The following is a 22,261-nucleotide window of genomic DNA, read 5'->3' as shown; positions in this document are numbered from 1 at the left end:
TCATTATAGACGCATTAGCAACAACCACGAAGATGGTTAGAGGTATGGTCATACTGCAGTTAATGGGTACGGACAGGTCATTATAGACGCCTTAGCAACAACCACGAAGATGGTTAGAGGTATGGTCATACTGCAGTTAATGGGTACGGACAGGTCATTATAGACGCCTTAGCAACAACCGCGAAGATGGTTAGAGGTATGGTCATACTGCAGTTAATGGGTACGGACAGGTCATTATAGACGCATTAGCAACAACCACGAAGATGGTTAGAGGTATGGTCATACTGCAGTTAATGGGTACGGACAGGTCATTATAGACGCATTAGCAACAACCGCGAAGATGGTTAGAGGTATGGTCATACTGCAGTTAATGGGTACGGACAGGTCATTATAGACGCATTAGCAACAACCGCGAAGATGGTTAGGGGTAAGGTCATACTGCAGTTAATGGGTACGGACAGGTCATTATAGACGCATTAGCAACAACCACAAAGATGGGAAGGAGTAAGGTCATACTGCAGTTAGTGGACACGGATAGGTCTTTATATACTACATAGCAACAACCACGAAGAGATATTCTTTATATCAAAAAGTTGAGTTCATGGGCCAATGTTTAATGATCTTGGTAGTGTGGTTTTATGATTTGGCCCTGCTTGAGTCAGTAAAGAATTCTGGGCGCGGGGCGCTCAACCGCACATGAATCAATTTCCTCTTGGTGAACAATATTCATACTATGTTATCGAAACAAAGGCATAGGCTTATTGGATTTATTTTATTTTATTTTTAACAAGTCATTTGCTGCAATTCATAATATTTAAAAGGATCTTCGACGAATGGTAGTCTCAGTACAGATTATTAAAATGTAAGGTATATTCAACTCCTCCATCTGAAATATATAAAAGCAATTTCTGAATTAAAAAAAGAAGGTCTTCCATAAGAGGCAGTACAGCGCCATAGAAATGCCCTAACATCACGGCGTATAGAGACGAGTACAAGGTCATCTCACATCTTCCGGACTATCTGCAATCCACACAAAACAACATCAGTAAAATACTCCCGAGTACGGACCGCATTTGCCCTTACATAAAGAGGTAACTGAAACCAAAATACATAACAATTAAATTACAATCAGTTTAACATCACTCGTATGGTACAATCAATGTATACTAACTGCAGCAACATTAGTTAGCCCTGCAATCCATTAGATGGCCTTGCACTCGCACACGGATTCCTTGTTGCAGTGCGCGTGCTCTGTTTCGTTGCACCCCCCGAAGTCGCGGCAGTGGTTATCGCACGTGCCGTGGTGGCACTTGCAGGCGTCGTTATGGCAGTCCGCGACCTCACCAGCGTTACACGTGCAGTCCGCTACCGTAGTACACGCGGTCTGTGCCGAGTACACCACCGTCACCGCGGCTGCAATATGAACAGATGTGATTTGTTACAATATGCTTAAATAATTCATTGGTGGCAATTGAGTGTTTCCCGGTCGAGAAAACAAACTTAGAAAAATATGAAGGAATACGAATGCCTTCAAATATCTAAAATCATACATTTTTTTATTAGCGCCTTTGGTTTTGAGCCTTTAGTCCGCTGGCATGATAGGCTCATGATAAGCAGATATGTTTACTTATAAATCATTTGCCTTTATAATGCAAGCCAATGTTATAGACCTGCTTATAAACTACCAACATGCATACGGTTTTTCGTAGACATCAAACATTTTTCGACATTCCCTTTATAGAAAACAATTTTAGAAATTATGACATGACATATATCTACACAATCAGTTTATAATCTTGTGGCGTCAGCCTTACAGAATAGTGACCGGAAAACTCTGGGGAATCCCATTGTTTAAAATTCCCGAACGGATTTCTTGTTTCTAAAACATGCAATTTGGACATGAAAAGTATATACAAATTTAAATATATTTATTTTACAACGATTTGTTACACAATTTTCATTTAATCACTCTCGTCGGCAAGCGTGGGTGTGGTCTCGAAGCGAGTGTGGAGAGAACTGACACTCTCTAACACAGTCATCTCCCCTGGATTTCAGCTGTTTAATATGTTTTAAGTGTTTTTTTGGTTATTTTTTTATTTTATTTCTTTTAAATCAAATTTCAATTATTCGAGGTGCATTGAGGTTAAAATATCTCGCCCCCAATATTTTTTTTAGATAAAATAATTAGAATAAATAGATAAATAAAAATATGTTAATTTACATTATTTACCGATATGATATTATAAGTATCAATGGCCAGTGGGTCGTGGCCAGTGGCAGTGATATAACTGTACTTTAAGGGTAGTAACGCTGCGTGGAGATTGAAAAATGGACTATCCGAGAGAAACCCACTTGACCGGCTTGGTTACCACAAACCAAACTCACATACGAACGATTACCACTGCGCTATCGGACAACGCGCCATGTACCCAAAATCATTATAATTCACCATATATATATATATATATATATATATATATATATATATATATATATATATATATATATATTCTAGTCGACGAATTTTGAATTTTAGAAATGTTATTGAAATTTTGCTGTTCTGACAATGCGATCCCGAATAAAAATGTTGCTAGCAAAATGTACATGTATAGTATATTGGTAGAATATAGCTATGGTCATCTATCTAATTTAAATTGCAGAAATTATATTAAAACGAATAGTTACCAAGAACAACACAAACGACTGCGCAGATCAGTGTTCCCTTCATGCTGGCAGATTAACTTATGCCGTCTGCCGAAGCCGAATGTTTCAAGATAACGTAGATAAGGCGTTTTTTTCATGTCAAATCTTCAAACCTAGTAGGCTGACCAATGTTTCTTGTCCCAAAACAGTGCCAAATATTCACTATCCATGCACTGTGTTAGCATGACGTGTTTTGTCCCAAAGTAAGCTGAATGTAAGCACATCAAGCTTTGTCTAAATGTTAGGTTAACGCTAGCATTTTATGGATTTTTTTTGTTCGAAATGAATGTTTTATTATTTAAGCTGTTGACGCATTGGTAGAATGATGGTTAGTTAAATGTATTGTATGTATCATAAGTTGGCTAAATGAAAGCAGTTCATGTATCGTTATAGCTCAATATTATCATTTTGTGTATTGTTCCAAGGTAAGTTAAATGTTATCATTTCGAATTTTGTTTCAAGGTAAGCTAAATGTTATCATTTCGAATTTTGTTCCAAGGTAAGCTAAATATATGTTATCATTTCGAATTTTGTTTCAAGGTAAGCTAAATGTTATCATTTCGTATTTTGTTTCAAGGTAAGCTAAATGTTATCATTTCGTATTTTGTTCCAAGGTAAGCTAAATGTTATCATTTCGTATTTTGTTTCAAGGTAAGCTAAATGTTATCATTTCGTATTTTGTTCCAAGGTAAGCTAAATGTTATCATTTCGAATTTTGTTCCAAGGTAAGCTAAATGTTATCATTTCGTATTTTGTTCCAAGGTAAGCTAAATGTTATCATTTCGTTCCAAGGTAAGCTAAATGTTATCAATTCGTATTTTGTCCAAAAGTTAGCTAAATAAAATTGTCTCGTGTATTGTGTCAAGGTTAGCTAAATGTTTGTGTTAGTCCCAAATTTAAGTTAATATTATCACTTCGTGTATTGTCCAAAAGAAAGATAAATGTTATCACATCTTATTTTGTCGAAATGTTAGCTAAATGATATCAGATCGTGTTGTGTTCCCAGGTAAGCTGAATGACATTATTACGTTTTTCGTTTCGAGGGTAACGAGATGCTTCCTTTAAGGTTTTGTTTAAATGTTAGCTAAATGTTACCATATCATTTTGTCATGCATTAAGATCAATTTAAGCGTAGTCAGCAGTCAGCATATTAGTAAGCTAGAACATAAAGGTTCAAATTATTGGTGCATTTATTTTTAGAAGATCTCCCTTTTCTACCGACCTATATAACAACAATATGAAGGTTCTGCTCCCTCTACCGACCTATATAACCATAATGTGAAGGTTCTGCTTACCGTACCGACCTATATAACCACAATACGAAGGTTCTGCTCTCTCTACCCACCTATTTAACCACAATATGAAGTTTCTGCTCTCTCTTCTGACATATATAACCACAATATGAAGGTTCTGCTCTCCCTACCGACATATGTTACCACAATATGAAGACTCTGCTCTCTCTACCGACCTATATAACCACAATATGAAGGTTCTGCTCTCTCTTTCGACCTTTATAACCACAATATGAAGGTAATGCTCTCCCTACCGACCTATTTAGCAACAATATGAATGCTCTGCTTTCACTTCCGACATATATAACTAAATTTTTTAAGGTTCTGCTCTCTCTGCGGCCTATATAACCACATTATGAAGTTTATTCTCTCTCTATCGACCTATATAACCACAATATGAAGTTTCTGCTCTCTCTATCGACCTATATAACCACAATATGAAGTTTCTGCTCTCTCTACCGACCTATGTAATCACAATATGAAGGTTCTGCTCTCTCTACCGACCTATATAATCACAATATGAAGGTTCTGCTCTCTCTACCGACCTATATAACCACAAGATGAAGGTTTTGCTCTCTCTACCTATATAACCACAATATGAAGGTTTTGCTCTCCGTACCGACCTATATACCATCAATATGAAGGTTCTGTTCTCTACCGAACTATATTATTATAATATGAAGGTTCTGCTCTCTCTACCGACCTATATAAACACAATATGAGTTTTAGTCCCTCTCTATCGACCTATATAACCACAATATGAAATTTCTACTATAAAACAGAATGATTTAGAGTTCCATTAATTGTTGAATAAAAACAGATGGATCGGACGGTTATAACTTGTAACACAGCCAGTTATATTGGGTTTGGGTCATATGACGATCCTTGGGTTTGGGTCATATGACGATCCTGAGGTTTGGGTCATGTGGCGACGCTGGTGTTTGGGTCATGTGGCCATCCAGAGGTTTTGGTGATATGACGATCCTGGGGTTTTGGTCATATGGCGATCCTTAAGTTTGGGTTATATTACGATCCTTGGGTCTGGGCCAAGTTGCGATCATGGGGTTTGGGCCGTATTACGATCCTAGGGTTTTGGTCATATTGCAATCCCAGGGTTTGGGTCATATGGCGATCCTTGGGTTTGGGTGTTGTGGCGATCTTTGGGTTTGGGTCATGTGGCTATCCTGTGAGTCGGGTTATATGACTATCCTGGGGTCTGGGGCATGTGGCGATCATAAGCGTCGGGTCATATGGCGATCCTGGAATTTGGGTCATATGGAGACCTGGGGTTTGGGTCATATGGCGATCCTGGTGTTTGGGTAATATGGCGATCCTGGTGTTTGGGTCATATGGCGATCCTGGGCTTTGGGTCATACGGCGATCCTTGGGTTTGGGTCATATGGAGATCCTGGGGTTTGGGTCATATGGCGATCCTGGGCTTTGGGTCATATGGCGATCCCGGGGTTCGGGTCACATGGCGATCCTGGGGGTTGGATCATGTTGCGATGTTTTGACACAGACAGAGACGTTCGAACTGACTGATTAAAACTATCAAAATGTTTCTGTGGAGGGTGACCAGACAAAACTAGACGGTAAAGTCCGGACGAGTTGTGCTAATATTAAAGGAATTAAGTTGTCACTTATATAATGTTAATTCTGTGTTAACGGCACTTATAGCAAGAAGTTGATTTTTTTCTCAATGCTCTCTTAATTTCTACTTAAATAATTTCCAATCTCAGATTCGACTGACGGGCCCCTGATTGTACGGAGAGGTCAATGTTATCATCTAGGCCAGTCTGAAGATAACCTTTTAATGTTAACACATGTCGCCGTGAAACTAGTCTCATGGGGAAATGTACAAAATCGTGCAGCTACAGCTTATCTCGAAATGACCGATTTTTCAAATTTGGCCTACATTTTCGGTAGATCACAAACAAGAGCTCTCCTGAAAATGCATAGCGTTAACAATACGTTTTTTTTATCCAAAAAAGTAGAAATTAGTTATTATGATGAAAATCCTTCCAATTAATACATGTATCAGGAAAAGGACACTTGTCGTTCGAGCAATGATTGCTCAGTGCAATGTCATTTGAAATCCTGGTGATTCAGGTGACTTGACTCAAATAGTTTCTCTTGCTTGTGGCTGGGGTTTAATCTTAGTCACAGCTGGTGGTGCTGTTAGTACCTCACTGTCTTTAGATGCACTTCGGTTACAACCGTACACTTTCGCTGTCTCGAAATGCACGCCGGGTACAACCGCACACTTTCGCTGTCTCGAAATGCACGCCGGGTACAACCGTACACTTTCGCTGTCTCGAAATGCACGCCGGGTACAACCGTACACTTTCGCTGTCTCTAAATGCACGTCGGGTACAACCGTACACTTTCGCTGTCTCTAAATGCACGTCGGGTACAACCTTACACTTTTGCTGTCTCTAAATGCACGCCGGGTACAACCGTACACTTTCGCTGTCTCTAAATGCACGCCGGGTACAACCGTACATTTTTACCGTCTTTAAATGCACGCCGGGTACAACCGTACACTTTCACTGTCTTTAAATGCACGCCGGGTACAACCGTACACTTTTACCGTCTTTAAATGCACGCCGAGTATACCGTCTTTAAATGCACGCCGGGTACAACCGCTGTCTTTAAATGCACGTCGGGTACAACCGTACACTTTTACCGTCTTTAAATGCACGCCGGGTACAACCGCTGTCTTTAAATGCACGTCGGGTACAACCGTACACTTTCACTGTCTTTAAATGCACTTCGGGTACAACCGTACACTTTCGCTGTCTTTAAATGCACGCCGGGTACAACCGTACACTTTCACTGTCTTTAAATGCACGCCGGGTACAACCGTACACTTTTACCGTCTTTAAATGCACGCCGAGTATACCGTCTTTAAATGCACGCCGGGTACAACCGCTGTCTTTAAATGCACGTCGAGTACAACCGTACACTTTTACCGTCTTTAAATGCACGCCGGGTACAACCGTACACTTTTACCGTCTTTAAATGCACGCCGGGTACAACCGAACACTTTCACTGTATTTAAATGCACGTCGGGTACAACCGTACACTTTCGCTGTCTTTAAATGCACGTCGGGTACAGCCGTACACTGTTGCTGTCTTTAAATGCACGTCGGGTACAACCGTACACTTTCACTGTCTTTAAATGCACGTCAAGTACAACCGAACACTTTTGCTGTCTTTAAATGCACGCCGGGTACAACCGCTGTCTTTAAATGCACGCCGGGTACAACCGCTGTCTTTAAATGCATGCCGGGTACAACCGTACATTTTTACCGTCTTTAAATGCACGTCGGGTACAACCGTACACTTTTACCGTCTTTAAATGCACGCCGGGTACAACCGTACACTTTTACCGTCTTTAAATGCACGTCGGGTACAACCGTACACTTTTGCTGTCTTTAAATGCACGTCGAGTACAACCGCACACTTTTGCTGTCTTTAAATGCACGTCGAGTACAACCGTACACTTTTGCTGTCTTTAAATGCACGTCGGGTACAACCGTACACTTTTGCTGTCTTTAAATGCACGTCGGGTCCAACCGTACACTTTCACTGTCTTTTAAAGCACGCCGGGTACAACCGTACACTTTTACCGCCTTTAAATGCATGCGAGTATACATTTTTTTTAAGAAAAACGACATGTTTTTTATAAACAAATAAAAGAAGTGAATCTAACTGTTTTATTATCATATTTTTTCAGCAATTTAAAATCAGAATAAAAGAACAAGTTAAACAAGGTGGCATGAGAACATACAAACACATGTATGTAGTTTGTGTCCACAACCAAGGTTAACATAAGATTACACTCATTACAATGTATAATTTACTTTAAGACCTGCAGTCTAAACAGTGATACATCCACAAAATATGGAACATATGTTACAGTTCAAAGTAATATTAGCACAGCACTGCGTCAGAAAATGACAAGACAAATTTGAATGAAAATTCTCTGCCATTTAAAATCTGAGATTCACAGATTGCCTTCTAAAACCAGGGTGATAGAACAGAAAACTGCAAAGGGAAAGTGAATGAGAGGTGAAGAACAAAACGCCTTTTTTCCAATAACAAAAAAAAACTGTGCGTAAAATTTAACCAGAAGGAGCCAACAAAAACATCTATAGGAAAGGTTCACGTTATTATATAAAGAACGTAAGATAGTAAGCTTATTAAACATGTATAACAATCAGATGTATAGTCACTAATACAGTTTTATTCGTTCAATTACATTTACAATGCCCTGAGCAAAACAATGTCACTCAAAATATTTGTTCTGTTCTGTTTAGTCCATCCATTTGAATTAAGTATTAAACTCTGCGAAAAATATCTTAATACCATACATGATGGTGTAATTTGATATGATATAAACATACTGTACATAGCTTGTCAATATTTGTATGCATTGATTTATTACATGCTCAAAATAATTGAAAAACAAGCCAAGACATCATAACTTAATAATTTATGTCTTTTTTTATAATTTCCTGTATGTGAACTGCGTATAACAAAGTATACTTAAAGTGTATCTTAATATCTTGAATAGCTTTTGAGATTTGGCCGAGTTTTGAAACGTACACTAAGGCTATTCTAGACTTTTTCTTCCATAAAAATGGATGAGTGAATAATCACAACGGCTGCCTATTTTCAACACTAATTTCAGTCTTATCAATGGTCAACATGTCTTCAGAATCAGCATTAGTCTGAACAGAATCGGGACTCCCTGCTGTTGTAACTGTGTTAGATTCAGTGTCATTAGCTTCCTTCTCGTCCTCCACACTTTGATTTGTCACTGGTACAAGCTTTCTCTGAGGGGACTGTAAGGCCTTGGACAACTTGCTTTTGACGTCTGGATTCACGAATGTTAGCGTCCTTTCGGAGAGATCCGTTTTTTCCAACTTTTTAGGATAGCCACAAATTAAGGAGGCCTTCTGCTTCTTTAAAACGTCGACATTTATAATTGATGCAATATCGTTCTGTACAGTGGCTGATGGTAGTGATGGTTTAGGTGCCAGAGTGATATGTGCTTTAGTAATTTGAGCATTAGGTATGTGGTTAGAATTATTAGTGATAACAGTGGATGCCACTGGTACAGGTGTATTTGAATGCAATGCATTTTGATTTATAAAACTACTCTGTGCCGGACTGATGCAAGCTGTCGAGGTAGCAAAAATTGGCTTGTTAAAAACTGAGACTGGATTCAACGGCAAGCTCTTTAGTGACACAGGTTTACCCAGCCCTGCTATGTTCCCGTTAGTTTGAGCAATTCCTACAATGGATATGGCAGCTGAAGAAGAATGTACATCGATACTAGACGCACAAGAGGAATTTATAGTCACATTTGAGATATCTTTACCCGCTAGTCCTAAACTACTGGAGTGTATTACAGGAATGGCTCTAGCATCTCTGTTCTGTCCCTCTTGTAACATATTACTCTGTAGCATCTTCTTTAATACTAACGATGACTGCTGGGAATCGTCCATGAATATCCGGATGGGCTTGTACCCATCCCCATCCCTGTAATACAAAGTCGTCGACTTACCCTGCTTTAACACCTCCCCCACTAATTCTGATGTTGGAACTGTTGTCACTATTGAGACAGGCACGGTTTGACCACCAATGTTTATGTCTGATATTGTTTTGCCTTGCAAGTCACTAAAGGGAGAGTCAGACACTTTTGTGATACTATTTTCAACTCTGAGTTTGTTACTCAAATCTCTATCTAATTTACCAATAGTTTCAGCGTCCTGAATAACATTGTTTTCAAATAAAGGACTTTGTGTACTTGTGTTGGAGTCTGTTTCTTCTGTTAAATGTCCATCAACATTAGTTTTGTCGTTGTTATCTTCTACAGTGGTATTGTCTATTTCAGCACTGTGAGTTATGAATTTGTGATTGTCGGTCTTGTCATGTTTTATTTCTTCTTTTGAACTAGCAGAATCGTTTGAAATGCCATCACCACCATTTCCATCTAAAGTATACTTATACTGTTCAGTGTCACCTTCATCAATGATTAAATTTGATTCCAGCCCAACGTCATCATCATAATCTGAATTATCATTCTCATTAAATGTTCCACTTTCAAGCTTGGAGTTAGTTTCATCTTCATGCATCTTGTCTGGTTTACTGTCCGATGCAGGTGTTTGTATTGTGGTTCTTTTATTACTTTTATCATCCTCTGATTTTTCATCCACCGATTCCTCTGTTTCGACAACTTCTTTTGACTGATTTTCTGACAATGGTATTGTCTCATTTTCAATAACCTTACTTACTCGATTTTCACACTTAGATGGAATGTCATGCACAAAATCACTCTCTTTTGCATTACCATTATTAGTATTGTTAAGTGCTTCAATAGAATTTAAGACTTTTTTATCACTATTTTGTTCTTTTACTGAGCTTTCATCAGTAGATGTCCCTTTTACATCAGCTAAGTTTTTTTCGTCCATAAGTACTAATCCAGCTTGTTGTGGATTAAAATTCATAAAAGGTTTTAGTATCTGAAACACATCTTCTGATTTCAAAGGACCTGCTAAATTATTAAGTAAGTCTGAAAATCTCGAAGCTAGAAGCGGTTGGGAAGCTAACAACTGCTGTGAAGCAAGTAATGGCTGTGATTCTAAACTAAAAATACCCTTATTAGAGCTAAATGACCTCTGTAAGGCACCGTGTGGTCTATAAGAATGGTTTACGTCTTTGCTAGGGCTGCCTGTTTCAGTTTCCATTCTTGTTACCTTACTTTTATCTTTCCGTCTTGAATCTGTCCTAACCAAGTCAGCACTTTCAGTTTCATTGGTGTCCATTTCAGTTTCAAATTCATTAACCTCCTCTTTTACAATTATCTTATCATTGTCTGTTTTAAGTGAGCTCTTAACAGCAGATTCACTATTATCATTATTGTCATAAGAGCCTTCCCTGGAGTTCCTCCCACTGTCCGGCGAGGGCAAACCTTTACCTACACTTTCTCTATGGTTCATATCAACACTTTTCGCCAATGAGGTACTATGTTTTCTTTCCAGAGCAGCTATGATGTTTGCATGCTTTTCCTTACTGATTCTACCTTTTCCTTGTCCATGTCCTTTCCCACTATGGGACTTGTGATCTTTCTTCTCCCTCTTCTTCCTCTGTTTCGGTCCTATCTGAGGTTTCTCCTCCGTCCATGACTGGGTTTTATGGATGCTGAGGTCGATGGGCGAGTTCGAAGAATTAGAGTACTGTCTGGTATAGTTCACGTACTTTTCTTCTTGTTGTGGTTGGTCCAAGCTATCCATAGACGACTTGCTGGATATTCGAGGCAGACTCTGGAACAACAAAGGTTAGAAAATATAACCAACATGTAAATATCGGTGACCTTTACGGTCATCGCAATCAGACTTTTGGATGAACAAGCTCGAATTCTTACCCAAGTATTCTTGGTATCACAATCTATAATCCAAAGCAATTAATTGATTTCTACTTTATAACTTATTTCTTCTAAAAGTAAGGCCAAAACAATGGTCGCATACAAAACCTTTTTGGAATCAGGAAGTGGTGTATCTCCATAAATGGCCACATCCACGGCTCGCCTCAACATTGTGCAGATTTCCTCTGAATCGCTAGTAGTTTGCGCCACGACCAATGGTGGAATACCTGCAAAGGTAGTAATATACTTACTATATAATGATAATTTATAAGGTTATGTAAAGTTTGATTGTTTAAAAGCAGAGTAACATGCTGTAAAACTCACAGCTTTGACAATCAGTGTGTATCCCCACATAACATACAGTTGGTTGTAAACGCATAAAGAATCTGAAACTACTCTGACTGAAAATATTTTGAACTCTGGATCAATTTTCTAATAAATTATGTCATTAACAAAGTAGAAAGAGATGGCAGCTCGTCATATGATCCATCACAGTGTATGTCAACCTTCTGTTCAGAAGATACCTGGGAAGATAACAGACCAAAAAACCCAATCCAAACTGTAAGTTTTTTAAAAATCTTACCAGCATAGTTCTGCAGCTCGGCATTCGCCCCAACTTCCAGCAAGTACCTGACCATCTCGGTCCGGTTGTACTCGGTGGCGTAAAACAGCACACTCCTCCCCGCTTTGCCATCCTGGAAATACACGCACATGTTGTATTTCATTAGTGACAAGGCCTTTGTTAGAAGAAAGCATACCTCTCAAAGCGTATTAAGAAGGAAAACTCAAATGTTAAAAAGAGCACTGTGAAGCGAACTCGAATGCTAATGTGTCTATTTTAAGTTGTTAAAGAAGCTGAATTTAACAATTATTAAATCCCGAGTTACGGGACCTTGCTTCAAATGTGCAAACTGTCTCTGGCAACGCGGGTACCAAGCTTCAATCGAATATATCTTGAATGTTTTTTAGTTATAGCCAATGTTTATTTTGTTGATAAACACCGACTGCGACACAATGTCCTAATTTTATTCTTTGAAAAACATACACTCTAACCCCGCTAAAATGGTATCTGACCTTTGAGTCTTAATCATGGCATTGAAAATGTGCTCCATCTTCAATTCAGTGTGTATATAAACTGTTTATTGTGCCAAGTTATTTTGAAATCCAGTATTTGGTTTAATAAACTAAATTATACAGGGGATATTATGACTAATCATAAACAACTGATCTACTTCCTTCTTTAAAATGGAAAAAATACCAACCAGTAATTCTCACAAAAAAATCAATAGTAATAGCCAAGCACGAAAACTATTTTGAAAGGATTTAATCATCCTTCAAGTCTTATTTTCCCATGGCCACATACCTGGTTGTCAATATCTGCGCCTTTTTCAATCAATATCTGCAGGCTTTCCATGTTATCCTGTTCAACTGCGGTGTGCATCGGCGAGTAACCTGCGACAAGAGTTAATAAACACTTTTTAAAAATGTTGTGATGACATAAAATAACAAAAGGACCATGATGGCCCTTAATCGCTCACCTGAGTGAAAGATTAATACTTCAATCAAAATAAGTTAAACAAGCTTAAGTGAGTGTGTTTATAGGAATGAATGATGATGAAATACTCAAATTGCAGACGATACGGGTAATTTTTAATAGAAATGATTTTTTTAAATGTTAATGTAAGTTTTGATCGCATTTTTTCTTGCGTTAATGCTGTATGAACACAGTAAGGCAAAGGTGCAAATGACCAAGAGGCGCGCTTCATGGAATTTACTCGCGTGTCCAATTGCGTTCATACAGCATGAGCGCACAAAAAAAGAATGCGATCAATCCTTAAATAGCTGATTTTTGTTACGTTGTATATCATTGGTAAGATGACGTCGCGCTCATCCAATGGGAGCGCAATATTGAAATAAACAATGACTTCATAACTCCTTGCGTGTCACACAATTTATATAAAGACGTCCAATTTATATTTATAAAAGGACTAGGAGAATGTAAATATTACTGTTTTGGCAGTATTTTGCTGTAAATAGTTTACTTTCTGCTTGCAGACTTATTTCTGTTTATCTTATTTTAAGGTATCTGATCAATATCATCTGATCGTATGAAAAAATCAAACCCATACCTTCATAGTCCCGGGAGTTGACCACGGGGGCATTCATTGAGTGGTCAAACACCGTCCTCAGACACGCGTGGAACCGCTTACAGACGGACAGATGGACGGACGTACAACCATTTCTGTCGAAAAGATTTGGATTGGCACCGGCAACCAGTAGCTCTTTCACGATCTCAGGCTGGTTAACAAGTACTGCCAGATGTAATGGAGTCTGGAAATATATTACATTGCATATATTTGTATTACAGTAATTTGGAAGCCATGCATTACACATGTGTTCCTAAGAGTTTGCATTATTCTGTAACGATATTTCATAATAGGTAGCAGTGTGTGGGTTTTTTCTAACAAGTTCGGCCCATTCACATTGCTTAAACATACTCCTTTTCTCCAAATGTGAAAAAATCCCAATAGAATGTATCGTGTTTTAAAATAGCTGTGTTTTGTTATAGTTAACCTTGGAGGAATAGTGCGCCAACCAACGGAGCTAACCGGGCGGCTGGTTCATACCAGTTAACACTTCACTTCTTTCTTAAATACCCGATCGGCCGATCCAGGCAATCTTGCCTTTTACTACTAGTAAAAACTAGGGATGCAAACGAATGGCAAAATTGATATTCGAATATTCGGTAATTCTTTCGATCGAATATTCGAATATTCGGTAATTCTTTCGATCGAATATTCGAATATTCGATAACCAAAATGAATATTTAAGAAATGTCGTAAACTACTGTTATTTTTCGCTACAGTTTTAGCCGTGCCTTTGTAATAACCGGTTCACGCGACGGAACCTGATTTTCCCCAAAATTAGACTCTGAAAATCCCAATTTTACAGAAAATAAATCGAACGAAAAACAATAGATTTGAACAAACAAAAACCCAAAATAATTTAAGTTCCACAGCATTCGTATTTGTAAACAAGGCCATGATCGTAAATTCCCGGTTGAATGTCGTGATTCACCAACGGATGGTCGCGCAGCCTCGTTCTGGGATTGATCTCTACTGAACTAATATACATGGAAAAAACAAACATACACGGGAATAAGTTAAACAATAAAACGAAAATAACCCTGAATATTTTACTCATCTATTGTACAACAATGTCCTACAGTTACATTTCAAAGCACGGACGTTATAATGAAACATTGAAAATAGTTAAGATCACATAACTAACACATGTCATTCATATCATTACGGCGTTTTCAGCAATATTGCAAAGCTTAAATGGCAGCCGTGACACCACTTTGGTGGCTGATAAAATTAATCCTTTGTTGGCATTGTCATTAAAATTTACCGAAAATAATTGAAATTTGTTTGATGTCACTTGTCTAATAGCCAATTTTCGTAAAATTACGGGTACTGTTTATAGTCCCGACGATTTGTCCCTAACTAGCATAATTATGACGCGTGTATAGTGTCATCACGTTCACGCCTCTGGCATTAGGGACCAATCGTTGTAAAAACAATACAAGCGAATATATACAAGACAGTTGTAGTCAAAAAGTTTAAAAAGATATCAAACAAAAAACATCGAATATTCGAATTCCGAGTTTTACATTCGAATACCAAACGTTCGATCGAATATTCGAATATTCGAATATTCGTTTGCATCCCTATTAAAAACGGAAGAAAAGTGCGCCTATTGTAGGACTCAAATCCATGAAAGCCGGGACACTGGCACGGTGCTCTAACCAACTGAGGCAACCGGGCGGCTGGCTCTTACCTCCACACACACTTCACTGTATATGGAAGAGTTGGTGTATTCTTTAACAAACAAACTTTTTTTACCACCCCAGATAAGTAGATTAAAATATTTGGCCATGCTGGAAATTTTGGATAACTGAAGTCTGTTTATTTGTTCAGTAAAAGTGGAGCATCTCTCAACGAGTATTACTACCCGAAATTGTAAAGGCAACCTAATGCCAGAAGTTACTAAGCGACTTTGAACTGTAGAAGGGGTTGGTACATTCTGACATTAACCCCATGATTTATGGTGTATTGTCTCTGAGTCATATGTAAACAGTTTAATTTGGATATCTTGAGAAATGTTTTTGATTTATGGCCAAGGTGGAAGTTTTTGCATGCCAGCAAGAAGACTAACGATAGCGACCTCAAGGTTATCACATTTAGATTACACCGACCTTTTTCTTTGAAAAGCAGATAAGCTAATATAACTCTATTTTTGTTGTGACAGGGCCATGCTGTTTTGTACAGTAACGCGCCTAAACTATACAAGCCTATCGAGCCTATTTAGTAGTACTGAAATGACATAAGTTTACCATTTTCGAGAATATAGAGCGTGAAGCAAGGGCCCAGCGCTAGACGATCGTAACTATAGAGCGTGTAGCGAGGGCCCAGAGCTTGACGGACGTAAATATAGTGCGTGTAGCTTGAGCCCAGCGCTAGAAGAAGTAAATATAGAGCGTGTAGCGAGGGCTCAACGCTAGACGGACGTAACTATATAGCGTGTAGCGAGGGCTCAACGCTAGACGGACGTAACTATATAGCGTGTAGCGAGGGCTCAACGCTAGACGGACGTAACTATATAGCGTGTAGCGAGGACCCAGCGCTAGTCGGTCGTAACTATATAGCGTGTAGCGAGAGCCCAGCGCTAGTCGGTCGTAACTGTAGATCGTGTAGCGAGGCTCAGCGCCAGACGGACATTACTTTAGAGCGTGAAGCGAGGCTCGGCGCCAGACGGACACTACTATAGAGCTTGTAGCGAGGCTCGGCGCCAGACGGACACTACTTTAAGCGTGTAGCGAGGGCTCAGCATCAGACAAACATAGCTAAAGAGCATGTAGCGAGGGCTTAGCACCAGACGGACGTAACGCCTTCCATTAGTATACGTCTGTGTCACATTGAGACTTCTACAGTATGTAGACGTACCTGTTGCAGTTTGTTGAACCGGTCCACAGTTTTCCCCGACATGGCCATGATGTCAATAAATTTCTTAACCAGCTCGAGGTTCTCGTGCACCACTGCGATATGAAGAGGCCTGCAAAACAGACAGAATATATGGGCATGTATCCTGGTAGAAAGTTACATAGATTTTGCGCTTTAAGTCGTCGTTTCACATAAGTGGAACTTGACGAAAACATTTGGTTTTGAGATAAAAGAATAATTAATCCTTCAGGATTTTTGAAACAAATCCATGGATGTACAAAACTACATGTAAATTATTATAGATTTTCTCAAAACTTGATCAACGATAGAAATTTTGTTATTGAGCTGTAATTCTCTACGATGGTGTTAAATTAGGAACACTATTTTTTCATTCTTAACAGATACCCATAAATAAAACTTGACCTACAGGTCGCCATCTTCATCCGGGGTAAGAGCCACGCGGACGTCTTGAAGTACAAGCAGGCTTGTCCTCGGGTCAAACTTCACTGGTCGGTAACCCTCAGCTGAAAATAAATCTTGAGGTCAAACCTTGTCATGATTATTATGACTATAATACCTTTTTATATGCTGATTGGTTGCCATGGTCATGTGAGCGCGGAACTGTCTGAACAGTTTGGACTAGTTTAAACCAGGATGTCAACAGGGCTGAGCTAAAATATTACAGTTTCAATGATATACGATTTAATTCATTTTTTGATTCGTCAGCTGCTCTGCCCACGATAATCAATAAGTTACGTGAGCAAAAGTTCCGTATTATTAATATGCTGGGATTCTTTTATAAATATATATCACAAATGATTTCTATATTTATTCTACATGAGTTTGGGTAACCTATATCGATCTCCAGAAGCTAGTAATCTGTTACAAAGATAAAATTTGCAAATCTTGTTTACTTGGAATAGTTCCAAAAATAAAATAAGGACTTCCCAATGCAGCAAAGATTTAAGAGAATTTAACATTTAAGTTTAAACGTGACAACGTCTTGTTTAACTCAACGGTTTTTTTTTAATGCCCGAGTAATGGTTAGCAATGCCTCTTGATGTCAGTACAGTTATAAAAAGAATTATTAATGAATGTCCTCTTTGTTGAAACTGACTATACTTGTTGTCATGTAATAGCTATTTATAGGCTTGGATGTCTTACATAAATTTGACCGAATACTTCTTGGTTGCTTGGATTATAATGTATACTAGTATAAACTATGTATAGGCGTTTCCTTGTATGAACCAGGCATATGCGTCTTGTTTCATTACCAAACACACTATTTAATGGTTACTGTAATCAGACATTTAAATTTGAAGTTTAAAATTTCTCCTTTAAATATCAGTTGGTTTTATTTTTCAAGTAGACTCCATGTACATATTAAATACTGCAACTGGGATTATGATGATTATGGTTTCAGATTGTAGATTCACGAACATACATATTCTGTTTATTACAAAATAACTGTAATAAATCATGTAGCCTAAATTACTCAACTGAATCAATTCATCCCAGTGAAATTCATACTGACTTCTTTAAAATTTAAGGTTGACTATTTAAATACATGCACTCACAAGATGCTTGAAGAAATCTTGTCATCTACGGTACACTTTAATAATGTAGATGTAGATCTATTTATTTCAACATAAATTGATAAAATCCGGAAATAAATTGATTATAATTTCCACGGCTCTGTCATCAAAAATAATTTGTTAGAGTACAATCACATTATCTAAACAAAGATCTATATAAGTTTTAATTTAATGAAATTCTGGTTATTTCCGTAAAGATTCAGAAGTTTGTAACATACATGGAGATTCAGAATATCACAGTACTGTATAGAAATAGTTACATGAAAGCATTTGATGACTTTATGGGAATGGTAATAGTTTAATGATTAATGAACAAACTGGAAATATGTATTGACTTTTATGGTGTTAATATATTGTGCGCTTGAGAACAAAATGGAGTTCATCCTCAATATCATTCAGATTACATAATGTACATTTTCTTTCATTTCTCTGTTATTTTTTGTGTCTATCAATTTCAATATTTAGTTTATGTAAAGACTGGCGTAGTTTCGCTAGAACATTTCTATATTTTGTATTTTCTAGAAGGCAAAGTAATGGCAATTTGTTCAAAACTGGACTTTATTTCTCTGAATAGACTAGATGAAAAGACAGGTCAAACCCACACCTCCGATCACTGATATAAGTGTCTTGAAGTTGACTTCATAGTATGGTAGTAACAGTTCTATTTTTACAAAACCAGAATAGGGCAAGTCAATAAGACCAGATAATAAAATGGAGAACATCACGAATTCTTGATACCCAGTTCATGATAGAAAGATTATTCTCAGCAACATTCAATTGATCCCATAAAAAAAACACTAAATATACAATTATCCTGCTTAACGGAATTCAGTTTCAAGAAATATTCAACCATTTTTCTAATTTGTCTTTCAAAATTCAAGGGGAAATCTGTCCAATTACCGATATAAAGACAAAGTATTGGTACATAGCTTAACATTCAATCCCCATTCACAAAACGTCCTATGAAATCTCATAATTTAAAACAGAGATAACATGTACCCGTCAAAAAGATTAAACATGATATAGTATTTGAACTTTAGAATTACAAATCAAAGCCATTATAGGGTGAAGAGATCTCAACCCTTTCCCCATTCCCTTGTACAGATCTAACTGCTGTATATAGCTACACCAAATTATCAGAAACAATTTATTTCAAGGGTCTATATAATTTTTAAGTTTTAAAATCTAATTGAAAGCCCCATCTATTTAATTTCTCAAATAAGTGAACAAAAAACTCTAGTTCTGTGTAGAGAGCAAAAAAAGGATTGATTTGTCATTACAATAATAAATACAGGGGTACCTTCATTTTTCTCCTGTATTAGAACACTTTAATGCCAAATGGTATAAATACTTTGATAGTTAAGAAAATATACTAATGTGTCTTAATGACTGGAACCTTTTTTTTAATATTTCAATTTAGTTGAGTAGATTTTTCAATACATTGGATTGTTGTTTTGACTCAAAGTCATATGTTCCCTGAATTATTGGCCCCAATATCACAAAAATACTGCTGCCAAATCTAAATCTCAGACTCAACTCATTTAACCACATATAAAAAGTTATTAAATATCGTATAATGTTTGTACACCTTTTAAAGAGTATTCTCTCGATGAATATGTTGATTAAAAGCACTGTCAAGATTCTAAAGAAAAAAGTCCTACAGCATAAAATATAACTGAGTACAACTCAATGTTTTTACACAAATACTCAAGTATTTAAGTTTTGCCCTTGATTTTTTTTCTTTGAAATATTGCAAAAAGTCTTTATCCGAGTTCTCATTTGTGAGAAAATATGTTTTTGAGAAAATAAAAAAAAAACAATATTTTGAATCATGTGATAAAATGAGTTAGGACTGTGATTGAGATTTGACTTGGTTATTTTTGCGATATTGCATGGGGTCAAGCATTGTGATTACTTGAATAAAAGTTTGTAGTTAGAGTAGAGTTCAAGGCCCACCAAAGGTACTTTTTCATGACCTCTCAAAATGGATACCAGTACTACTTTTTACCATGAAGATGGACTCAGTGAAGTTGATACAAATATGGATTTCACACCATTTTCAAAATCAAGCTAAAATGAATAAATAATAATTACTTCTTATGCAGTATAAACTACATGTAACAGGTTAATTTTCTAAGCAAGAAGAATATTAATAATTACTATAATGTGGCATCACCATTGTTGAACTAAGTACCTTTAAGATTGCTAGGTTCAACCGCCATTGTTACTAGACTTGGTAGATCTTGGCTAGTCTGTTTGGCTAGCTGCATCATGCTTTCCAAATTTCTGGATGTGGTCACAGAGTCAGCAGCTCGGGTCAGGAATTCAGAGGACAACAATGATGAATTTTCACCATCGACACCAATTAATCTCCTCTTTTTCAGAGGAAGCTTTGTTTCTGTATCATCTTTTTTCTTCGATGCACCTTCAATATCTACCTTGTCTGTCTGAGCAACAGTAGAGGTTGGAGTTTTGTTCTTAGTGCTAGAATCAGTTTCAACTTTGTTAATGTTGCTAGCAACAGCCTGTCTTAGGGCCATGGCCACCGTCTTATTTACAGTTACATCTGTGTTAATTGTTCTTGGGACTTTTGCAGTTGGTGGTCTGCTCAAGTTAGAATTTGATCTACCCCTTTCTGGGGTTATAACATGTGATTCTATTGGTCGTTGGTCTCGTTGCAGCTGCTGCCAAGCTGCCATCACTGCCGCTTGTTCATTTGCTGTAGGTGTATTTTCTATTTTCTGTGAGTTTTTCGATTTCTTTAACTGAGCAATATTTTCTAATACTCGGTCAGAAACCATATTCGCGAGTAGTGCAGCATTTTGGTCATTTGCACGTGCAGATGCCGTGTTTTTCACCCGCATCGTGCCACGCCCCCTTGCCTGTTTTGTTTGCGTGCGCAAATGATGTGGCGATTCGGGAATTCCCGTTCTCGATTGAGCATTTGGAAAGTAGGTCAACGACTCTGTAGTTACCGTTTGAGGCGATTTAACGTTTGTAGGCGTGTCATCTTTGCTGGAGGGTTCCTTTGGAGGCAGATATATCAATGATGACAAAACACTAGCAGCCTCTAGTCGATCATGTTCCTCTTTTTCATTCGTGACCTTTGCCATTTTTGGTTTTTCCTCGGATCGGCCATTGCTTGCTTTCGACTTTCTCCGTCGAGTCTTCTTCCCATCCATATCGACGTACTCTAATTAAAAGAACACAAATTGGAATCCATATTTTTTTATAATCAACATGTACACAAAACCCACTAAAGTTAGTCAGTAATTCCAGTGAAAAATCCCAAATTTTACAATCGCATTGAACGTAGACAACATTCAGGACTTTCCAGTGTAGCATGTGACCGCGATAACCAATCAAAAGCATTCCTGTATCGTTGCGGGTTTTCCCGCTACATGCACAGACGGTTCCTAAAAATAGCATTCATTTTTCCATTGCCGTACATGTAACTAAAGTCTGTTTCAAAATAACACTGCCACGTACCGTAGTAATTTATGCTTTCAATGCGAGCACAGTACAATATGAGCATTCGTTTTCGGCAAATAAACAGCAAAAAAACAAAAACATTTCAAATCATTTTATATCAAATTTCTTGAAATGTTATATCTGTGAAAATAACGTTTATTATTCGTGCCACCTTTTTATATACAGATACAAGTACGAATTTATAGTTCTAACTGTAAGTCCCTCTTCAGGATGGATTACGACATACACATTCATGTCAATAGCGTATATTCATCGGAATAGCTGCATGTAATCCTTCGACTTTAATGCGTTGTTCTTCAATGTGTGTATACCACGTGATAAACTACGCCATTAATGCTACGTCGGAAGGCAACATTTTGCTTCAAATGAAGACAAGGGCGTAGCCAGGCCTTACTGAATGTTACGCACGAAAGGTGGAGGGTGTGTGAGGGGGAATATCCCTATAGCCGGTGGGGGGTTCGGGGCCCCCAGAGGAAAAAATGGAAAATAGAACTAAAATGTTGAGTCCTGAGGGGTATTTGGAGGGATTTATGGGTTCGAGGCCGCCGACTTTGTAGTTACTTAGTGATTGATTTAGGCTCAGTAACTTTAGCTGATCTTCCTTTTATTCTTAAATCAATGCACATTTTTGGCTATTTTTTTCATTTTTAAAATTGATGTTACGCACATGCGTAAGTGCGTAACGCTGGCATTTTTAAGATAGCTTTTCTTTTATATCATCATACTTCAATTTAATGTTGT

General features: G+C 37.7%; 1 protein-coding gene and 1 long non-coding RNA gene across 2 annotated transcripts; both read right to left on the bottom strand.

The window, feature by feature from the left end:
- Positions 1–753: 753 nt before the first annotated feature.
- LOC128234078 (uncharacterized) lies at positions 754–1,251 on the bottom strand. Its single transcript, XR_008260866.1, has 2 exons — positions 1,172–1,251; positions 754–886 (listed from the first exon to the last, which is right to left on the bottom strand). It is a non-coding gene; the product is annotated as an uncharacterized LOC128234078 (long non-coding RNA).
- Positions 1,252–7,700: 6,449 nt separating this feature from the next.
- On the bottom strand, positions 7,701–21,359 carry LOC128234838 (ankyrin repeat domain-containing protein 12-like). The gene is made up of 8 exons (XM_052949377.1): positions 20,223–21,359; positions 16,861–16,957; positions 16,437–16,545; positions 13,560–13,761; positions 12,794–12,882; positions 12,014–12,125; positions 11,539–11,657; positions 7,701–11,329 (listed from the first exon to the last, which is right to left on the bottom strand). The coding sequence occupies exons 1-8, from the start codon at positions 21,208–21,210 to the stop codon at positions 8,657–8,659; spliced, it is 4,389 nt and encodes a 1,462-aa protein (XP_052805337.1). The 5' UTR covers positions 21,211–21,359; the 3' UTR covers positions 7,701–8,656.
- Between the last annotated feature and the right edge of the window lie 902 nt (positions 21,360–22,261).

This window comes from Mya arenaria, chromosome 5 (assembly GCF_026914265.1).
Source record: "Mya arenaria isolate MELC-2E11 chromosome 5, ASM2691426v1".
Taxonomy (NCBI): Eukaryota; Metazoa; Mollusca; class Bivalvia; order Myida; family Myidae; genus Mya; species Mya arenaria.
This window is presented reverse-complemented; position numbering and strand designations above follow the sequence as displayed.

Coding starts and splice junctions, on each gene's coding strand:
- LOC128234838 (XM_052949377.1), bottom strand. CDS start 21,210: ATGGATGGGAAGAAGACTCGACGGAGAAAGTCGAAAGCAAGCAATGGC. Junction 12,883..13,559: donor CAACTCCCGGGACTATGAAG/GTATGGGTTTGA, acceptor CTCTTGTCGCAG/GTTACTCGCCGATGCACACC. Junction 11,658..12,013: donor CGAGCTGCAGAACTATGCTG/GTAAGATTTTTA, acceptor CTACCTTTGCAG/GTATTCCACCATTGGTCGTG.